At 32.5% G+C, this 9,819-nt stretch overlaps 1 protein-coding gene and 1 long non-coding RNA gene across 2 annotated transcripts; one reads left to right on the top strand and one right to left on the bottom strand.

The window, feature by feature from the left end:
- Nucleotides 1-216: 216 nt before the first annotated feature.
- Nucleotides 217-4,243, bottom strand: LOC104238867 (calcium-dependent protein kinase 24). The gene is made up of 9 exons (XM_009793359.2): nt 3,880-4,243; nt 2,995-3,337; nt 2,221-2,344; nt 1,793-1,936; nt 1,478-1,630; nt 1,202-1,317; nt 910-1,077; nt 588-821; nt 217-488 (listed from the first exon to the last, which is right to left on the bottom strand). The coding sequence occupies exons 1-9, from the start codon at nt 4,059-4,061 to the stop codon at nt 342-344; spliced, it is 1,611 nt and encodes a 536-aa protein (XP_009791661.1). The 5' UTR covers nt 4,062-4,243; the 3' UTR covers nt 217-341.
- Nucleotides 4,244-7,847: 3,604 nt separating this feature from the next.
- Nucleotides 7,848-9,120, top strand: LOC138870039 (uncharacterized). Its single transcript, XR_011400240.1, has 4 exons — nt 7,848-7,934; nt 8,012-8,290; nt 8,368-8,487; nt 8,571-9,120. It is a non-coding gene; the product is annotated as an uncharacterized lncRNA (long non-coding RNA).
- Nucleotides 9,121-9,819: the final 699 nt, after the last annotated feature.

The following is a 9,819-nucleotide window of genomic DNA, read 5'->3' on the forward strand; positions in this document are numbered from 1 at the left end:
TATAATAGTAAAGTGACGAAGCTTTATCTACTATAGCAATAAGGTCGACTAAGAGTGAATTTTTGTTTAAAATAGAAGCTAAAAGAATAGTATAAAAGCTTCTTAGATCTGTCTTCTCCTTAATAACAGAAAGATCAGTCATTTGTCATAGAATTACTAGCCTTTAAAAAACAGAAAGTTTAAAACAAGCCATATGTATACTTGATTAATCAAAGAAGTGGAACAAAACCCTGTATATTTCTTTTCATTTTCTTTTTCTTTACATTTCTTCATTTTCTTCTCAGGTTCATGAGTTTAATTAGCTAGGGAAATGATATAAGAAAAACCCAAGAATGGAAGAGTTAATTTTTCAGTTGGATGGATTTGTCTTTGAAAAGTCTCATGCTGAGTGCATTTAGCATTGCTTTTGAGTATTGGCGTGAACCCATCTTCCAATCCATTCCTGTTGACATCATGACTTTGAAATCTTGGTAACTTATCCTTCCATCCTGTATATATATTAGCAAAATGAAGCAACCCAATAAACAAAATAGAATAGAATTTAACTTCTATACACTGACAACATGAGATGTATTAAGGTTAATTACCTTATCCAAATCAGCATCAGATATGATGTCGTGGATCGCTTGATCATTCTTGGGGCCAAGATGATCATCAAACAAAGAAACTTTCAAATCTTCAAACTCAATATATCCACTTCGATTCTTGTCAAATTGAAGGAAAGCTTGGCGGAGATGATCGTCGTTGCTTAACCTCTGTAAGTGTACAGCCATTGTCACAAATTCTTCACAGTTTAGCATCCCATTTCCATCTACATCAGCCTTTTCACATTATAACAAAACAAAAATTTCTTAATTAGAAGGTATATATGTGGTATATCAACATATACAGAGTTTATATATAGCTTACAGCATCCATTAGCAATTGGACTTCAGGATCAGCAACAGATTGCCCCATCATATGTAGACCATCTTTGAGTTCTTGGAAGCTTAGGTTTCCATTTTTGTCACTGTCCATCATATAGAACATTTGTTTAATTCCATGAACTTGATCTTGTGGTAAGTTATCTGCTACAACCTGTAAATACAATTATGCGTGAAATATATCAAATTTCATGTTACACTTGTTGTACGTCCAAGAAAGAGAAGAGAAAGAAAAATAAAAAGAGAAACATTAGAGAAATGTTTAATTAGGAACTTACTCTAAGAACTTTTTTCTTGAATTTATTCATCAAAGTGAATTGCTTAATCCTCGCTCTCACACCTTCTCCCAAACATACATTAGAGACCTTCTCAGCATTCTGTATCCAGTGATGTTCTGAATATTTATAAAAATGTGAATATTTGCATTATCAGATCACCTAAAAGATAACTAATCATCTATACAAATGTGGAATTACTAACCTGACAGGTTATTTGCTATTATCATATTAAAGTACACATGTCTAATAAAATGATATTGTGATAGTAACACTTACCAAGGACTTCTTCAACTGTCAGCCTATTATAAGGATTTGGATCAAGCATTCCTTTGACAAGGTCCTTAGCTTCATCTGATACTCTTGGCCAAGGATCTCTGTTAAAATCTATTGTACCTTTTACTATTGCGTGTGCAATTCCTTCTTCGGTTTCTGTTCTAATCACAAACCAAGAAACCCCATATATAAGGAAAAGACAATTAGACAATTCACAAAATCTGTAAAACTAGCAGAACTATTCAACGCCATTAGGAAAAAAACATACAATAAAGAAGATCAGAATGGTGAAGTAATTAAGTTTAAATGGTGAATTACCTGCCCAAAAAGGGGGAACGCCACATAACAAAATGTAAAGAATAACACCGGCACTCCACACATCTACTTCTGGTCCATAATTTCTTCTAAGAACTTCTGGAGCCATGTAATATGGGCTTCCAACTATTTCACCAAATCTCTGACCTGAAAGATAAAATTTTAATGTTCACTAATTTGGGCTAAGTTCACAGATATACATTCTCAGCAATGTTATTTAGAGATTAGTCGGTATTTATTTTGTCCTGAAATTTTAAACTATAAAAATCGTAACATCAGGACAATTCGGGATGTTTTTGTCCTGAAAAACTGGAATTTAGGACACACTGACTAATTCCTAAATAACAGTATTTTAGAGTGGCTATAATTTTGGAATTAATAAGACAAATTCACATACTATAATTTTGGATATGAACTCTTAAAAGACTTACCAGGCTCAAAGAAAATAGAAAGGCCAAAGTCAATGGCCTTCAACTGAGCATTTTCACTTGTATTGGCATACAAAAAATTCTCAGGTTTAAGGTCTCTATGAATTACGCCATGCTTGTGGCATACCTATCACGAAGCATAAAAGATTTGTTTAGCAATTGCAAATAACTGAGCATATAATTAAGTGCATAAAATTGTAAGAAGAGTAAACAACTTTCGGATTCTTTAAACAAATAGCCGGTCAGATTCATTGTTTATTTTTCCTAGCTAGTATTAAAATTGTCTATATATTAATTATATATGGTTATACACATAATATACATAAAATATACATATATTATCCATCTACCAGCTACTTTTAGCTAGTTTAGGAATCTTACACAAATAGCCGGTCATATTCATTGCTTACTTTTTCTAGCCAGTATGCATAGATTATATGTCTATTACACATTCGTCGGCTATTTTTAGTTTAACCGGTTAGATGGCCGGCTATTTTAAGTTAATGTGTTTTTATATGCTATTGAGTGGGTGGCTAGGGGCAGCCCGGTGCACTAAGCTCCCGCTATACACAGGGTTCGGGGAAGAACCGGACCACAAGAGTCTATTGTATGCAGCCTTATCCTGCATTTCTGCAAGAGGCTGTTTCCACGACTTGAACCCATGACTTCATGGTCACATAACAACAACTTTACCAATTATGCCAAGGTCATATGAGTGTCTATTTAGGTTAATTCTTCAAAAACAGGCAAATGGAGAAGAGAATACTTAATAATTACCTGGACAACCTCAAGAATAGTCTTGGTAACACGAGCAGCAGCTCTTTCGGTATAATGTCCTCTAGCAACAATTCTATCAAAGAGTTCACCACCTTCACAAAGTTCCATAACAAGATAAACAGCCTCTTTATCTTCGTAAACTTCCTTATAGCTAACAATATTAGGGTGTTTAGGCAAATGCCTCATTATTACCACCTCCCTCCTCACATCCTCCACATCTATCTCTGTCCTCAACTTGCTCTTTGCTATTGTCTTACATGCCACATTCTCTCCACTTTCCTTGTCTACACATTGGTATGTTATCCCAAACTCTCCTCTTCCTAATTCCTTCCCAAACTCGTACCTGTTAGAAGAAATAGAATCACATAAACCAAGACGCAACGTATTGTTTGTAAAAATACATACAAGTCCTTCAACATGCAAGAAAGTCTTTGTATACTGCAAACCAACTTAGACATGACTTCTCGCATCAATTAATATAATTAAAAGAAGACTATTCAAAACAATGGCGGATCTACGTGTACTATTGAGGGTCACTGGACCCTAAACTTTGGCACAAATCTTATAATGTGTATTCTTTGAAAATGATTAAACATAAGTCACTTGACAGTTGACATCCTGATTACTAAAACCTTTAGGGGGCATTGGTTGAGCAGAATCATGTACCCCATCGCCTTAAAATTTCCGGTCCGCCTTTGATTCAGAATAATCATCTTATTTCATAAGCAGACATGTTCATTTCAATATAAAACTTAAATTTATATTTTTCTGTTTAAATTCAGGTTTTACATAAAAACGAAAAATACCAAGTCTCTTAATCCAAGTTTATATATATATATATATATATATATATATATATATATATTACAAACTATCTAATGATACCTCTTGTAAATGTCATCACCAGATGGATCCTTGACGACATTTATGGGACGAGAGAATTTCTGGGATTTAGGAACGGATGTGCGGCTAGAGTTCTTGGAACAAGTTTCTTGATCAATAGGAGTAGGTCTCATTTTTGTTCTTTTCAAGAAACTTGCATTTTGTACAGACATGCAGGTCCCCATTTTTTGGGATGTTAGATTATATATTTTTGTTTTTCTTTTGTTATAATGTAGCTATAGCTAGATTAGCTTAAACGTAACATCCCAAAGGGAACAAAAGATCAAAAGAATTAAATGCAGTGAAGGAAAACAATGAGAGAGAGAGGAAGGAAGAGGGAGAGAAAGGAAACCCCAATTTTAGGGGAAGGGAGTTGATCAAGTCTTAAGCCAGGGGTATTGTGTTGTTTTCTTGCTTTCCCCGGTTTTGTCTCAATCCCTTTGACCACTTTTCTCTTGTGGCATATAAATGCAGAAAAAATTACAAATTTAGAGGAAGTATGTTATTTATTTTTTATTTGTTGTTTTAATTAGAGAATTAATATATAGTTTCCCATCTAGAAGATTAGCAATATGCATTTAATTACTTGCGCGTTATCGGTAACAATGTTGCAATTTTCTTAATTTTTTTAAAACTAAGCTTATATACGTTATTAGATCGTTCAATTGTACATCCCCCCCCCCTCCCTTTGATGCAATATGTTGCCTTTATGTAGGAATATATAGTACCAAAACCTTTGACTTATTATATTCTTAGCTACTCTATCTATAAGGAGAAAGTTTTATTTATAGGAGTTACCTGTTATTTATATTGGTGGAAGTAGCAACTATACCTCGTAAAATTCGTAGAGGTATGTGCAAATTGACCTGGGTACCGTATTTATAATAGATAAAGGTTTTGTTCTTTTCTCCTTTGGCTCTAAATCTAACCGATCCCTTTACAAACTCTATTATCATCTACAAAAATGATTGCAATTTGTGAACCTTTTATGTGCATGATCTCTTTACTCTGAAGAGACTTCCTGCGAATCTAAATTTGTTACCTTCATTTTCCTAATGCTGATGTATATAGAATTCCCTAATTGATATTGAAATACCACAAGTCTTGAAACCTTCCAAATGCAAACCTCAGTTTCTAGACAAAGTTCAACTTGAAAATCTCCAATACTAGAAATCTGAAAATTACCGACCAAAAATTTGCGATCAAAGTTGGCCGGTCAAAAAAGCGACCAAAATTGGTCTCTAATGTGGAGAAAATTATTAAATACTTATTTTAAATAATTTACCGATCAAGGTTTTGGTCGCTTTTTGGTCGGTAAAGTGGTAAACATATTGACCGGGCTGGTCAGACTTACTTGGTCAAAGAAATATTGAAATTAGCGACCAACTTTGGTCGCTAATGTGGGACCCAGTTATTACCGACCTCGGGTTCTTTTAGGGATTGATAGACTTGTCAAGATTCTAATTAGTATATATAATTTTTCATCAAATATATCTGTGTGTAAATTGATTCATCGACTTATAACCTACTCAGATGCATCGTTGAATATTAAAAACAAAACGTCTCGAGTTATATCAATTAATCTGTTATAATTGATTCATCAACTTATAACCTAGTGATGAATGAATGTAATTCATTAACTCTGCTATAATACAAATAATGAATACAATAGCATATACTATAACATGCTAGATATGTAGTCAAAGTAGCACGAAGCGTGTGTGTTATATATATACACACACTAACGTATACTATAACAAGTTATATATACGTTATAGTATTACAGTGAAGTATCTGTGTGTCTATATATATATATATATATATATATATAGCGCTAGGAACACAAGGTCGGGTTCTTTTAGGGATTGATACACTTGTAAATTGATTCATCGACTTATAACCTACTCAGATGCATCGTTGAATATTAAAAACAAAACGTCTCGACTTATATCAATTAATCTGTTATAATTGATTCATCGACTTATAACCTAGTGATGAATGAATGTAATTCATTAACTCTGTTACAATACAAATAATGAATACAGTATCATATACTATAACATGCTATATATTTAGTTAAAGTAGCACGAAGTGTGTGTGTTATATATATACACACACTAACATATACTATAACAAGTTATATATATAAGAACATGAAGTGCTAGGAACACTGGGTCGGGTTTTTTTAGGGATTGATACACTTGTAAATTGATTCATCGACTTATAACCTACTCAGATGCATCGTTGAATATTAAAAACAAAACGTCTCGACTTATATCAATTAATCTGTTATAATTGATTCATCGACTTATAACCTAGTGATGAATAAATGTAATTCATTAACTCTGTTATAATACAAATAATAAATACTATTATATCAATTAATAGAATAATATTATATTGGTTTATCAATTCATTAATTATTCGTACATAGTAATGTATAAGATTGATCATCAATTACAATATAGTTTATGCGTGTGTATGAAATTACTCATATACTTAAATATAACTTAAAAAATTCATTTACATAGATGCTATTATAATCTATTAAAAGTAATTACCTAGTTAATATAATTTTTTTAAAGATTATGCTTATAGTTTATAATTATTTATAATAATTGTAGTTAAATAAAATAAATATTTATAGCTAATAATAACTTTTTTATAGCTTATAATATTTAAAAACCAAAAAAGAAAAAAAATAATTTAATTTTTTTTTAAAAATAGCGACCAACGTTGGTCACTATTTTGGTCAAACGGTCAAAACTTAATTACCGACCAAAAATAGCGACCAACGTTGGTCGCGTTTTCTAATAACAGAGTCAAAAACGGGTTCCCCCCCCATTTCTCTTATTTTCTTCCCTAAAATTTCCGCAACTCTCTCTCAACACCTTCCCCTCCCCTTCTTTATTTCCCTCACACAAATCCCATTCCCCCACCCCGCACCACCATTACCGTCGTCGACAACCGCCGGACTGCCGCCGCCCACCAGTGTACTGCCCCCCCTCTCCTTCTCCACCTAAAAAAAACCTAGGTTTTGAATTATAACCTTGAATCTTTGTTATTTCTAGTTGTTGTTTCAATTATTTCAATATTGTAGTTTATTGTTTCAATTCTTTGAACATTGTGATTTTTTGAGGATTAGGGTTTAGGTCTTGTTTTAATTAGTTTTGTTAATTAATTTTATTAACTAATTAGTGTTGAATTTAGTTTAGTTAGATTTGAATTATACTTTGTATTGTCTTGATAGTTTAGTTAGAATCTAGGGTTTAGGATATGAATTGAACCTTTAAGATATGAATTGGACTTTTAGTTTATGAATTGAACTTTTAGTTATAAATTGAAACTTTAGGATATGAATTGAACTTTTTGGATATGAGTTGAAATTTTAGTGTATGAATTAAACTTTTTGGATATGAATTGAACTTTTAGTATATGAATTGAACTTTAGTTTATAAATTAAACTTTTAATTTATAAATTGAGTATTTTAGGATATGAATTGGGCTTTTAGTTTATGAATTGAACTTTTAGTTTATAAATTAAAATTTTAGGATATGAATTGAACCTTTAGGATATGAATTGGACTTTTAGTTTATGAATTGAACTTTTAGTTATAAATTGAAATTTTAGGATATGAATTGAACCTTTTGGATATGAATTGAAATTTTAGTGTATGAATTGAACTTTTAGTTTATAAATTAAAATTTTAAGATATGAATTGAACTTTTAGGATATGAATTGGACTTTTAGTTTATGTGTTGAAATTTTAGTTTATGAATTGGACTTGTAGTTTATAAATTGTAATTTTAGGATATGATTTGAACTTTTAATTTATGAATTGAACTTTTTGGATATGAATTGAACTTTTAGTTTATAAATTAAAATTTTGGGATATGAATTGAACTTTTAGGATATGAATTGAACTTTTAGTTTGTGTATTGGAATTTTAGTTTATGAACTGTACGAGGATAATCACCAAAGCCACCAGAAAGCTTTATGATGACCCTTATGCGACTTGGAGTTCTCGCTGAAGGAGCAAATTTTCAATCAATTTAAGGTATAAATATTCTTTTAAGCAGTATAATTATTTATATTTATGATATTTCCATTTAATATTTAACTTTTGAAATACAGAGCAAGTGTGTATGGGAACACCGCTATAGCGCGGAAGTGGCTGCAAATTTTCATCACAAAGCTCGCAAGCGGTTGTCACATAGTTTCTCCAAAGCTAAAAAGTTGAACCAGAAGCCTGACTGGTTGCTTCAAAATTTATGGGAGGATTTGCAAAGGCAATGACTTACCGCAAAGTTCTTAGAGAAGAGCGAAAAAGGAAAGAAAGCTTGCACATCTGAGAAGGGAGGCTCCTTGCACACTGGAGGTGCGATCAGCCTAGGGACAATTAAAAGAAGATTGGTACGTAATTGCTTAATTTATTTTAATTTTGAAAGTATATCTATTCTGTTTATTAACTAAAATTTATGAGTTTTCAGGAAAAGAAGTTGGAGCGTCCATTGAACCAAGATGAGCTATTCAAGGAGACTCATATTGTAAAGAAGAAGAAAGAGACGGATCAAGAAACGTGGGTCGAGGGCCGAGCCTCGACTGTACATGTAAGTTTTCACTTTTCATTAAGTATTTTGATTTACGTTTATATAAATTTTGAATTAATAATTCAATGTAATTTTTCTTACAGGGTTGCTTCACAGCTGACGTGGAGGAATTCACACACAGTCAGCTACCTAATGAGTCGGGCGAGCCAATTCAACCTTCGGACGAGGATGCTGAAAGAATATGGATGGAGGCTGCTGGCGGTCCAAAATGGGGGGAAGGTATACGGGCTTCCTACTAAGAAATTCCATCGCTATAAGTGTGGAATGCAAGGAATAGGGACTTCCTCGCAAGGCGAGCAACTTGATGGGGAGAGTCTCTCCGCTATGCGGGAGACTGTGACAAAGCTCACATCCGAGCTAGAAGCGGCCAAGGAAAGAGAAAAGCTTAGAGATGCTCAGTACATTGGCATGCAAGCTCAGTACCATGGCATGCAAGCTCAGCTCAAAACTCTCCTAACTTCTGGAGCTTTTCCGATTCCCCGGTCTCATGAGTCATCGCCAGAGGCTCGACTTGAACGTGAGCGTTCCTCCCGTCCTCCCCGTGATCATTCTTCTCGTCCTCGACAAGTAGACCCTTCTCTATACCGTCTTGTTGATGAAAATTCATTAGACGGTGAAAATAATAATATTGTACAAAATACTCCTTGACTTTTATATACTTTGAACTAGACAAATAGAACTGGTTTTGAACTAGTTGTAATAAGCGTTAACTTAGTTTTGTTAGTTTAATTTGTTAGTTCTATTGAACTTTAATTTGTTTGTTTTAATGTGTTTTTTGAATTGTGTTGTTGTTATTGTTGTTGGGTTGTTGTGAAGATTTTAGTATTGAAATTGTAGTTTATGAATTGAATTATATTGTTATTTAGGGATTTTGGTATGCTGGCAGGTGGTGTAGTTGCCAAAACAGGCATTTTATGCCAAAATTATTACACCTATTAAAAAAAATTCTGGTAATTAGTGACCAAGGTTGGTCGCTTATATCTAAAAAAAAATAAAAAATTAAAAATTGGTGACCAAGCTTGGTCGCTAATGAACCCAGATTTTAATATAAGCGGCCAAAGTTGGTCGCTACCCTATTAAAAAAAATCCTGGAAATTAGCGACCAAGGTTTGGTCGCTTATATATAAAAAAAATTAAAAAATTAAAAAGAAGCGACCAAAGTTGGTCGCTATGAAATCAGATTGTTAAATATATATTTTTTAAGATAATATATATTTTCATTTACAGACCAATGATGGTCGCTAATTTTTGAATTATAATAATTAAAAAAATTATAGTAAGTTAAATATACAGACCAACTTTGGTCACTAAATTTATATTATTAAAATATTG

This window comes from Nicotiana sylvestris, chromosome 6 (genome assembly GCF_000393655.2).
Source record: "Nicotiana sylvestris chromosome 6, ASM39365v2, whole genome shotgun sequence".
Lineage (NCBI taxonomy): Eukaryota > Viridiplantae > Streptophyta > Magnoliopsida > Solanales > Solanaceae > Nicotiana > Nicotiana sylvestris.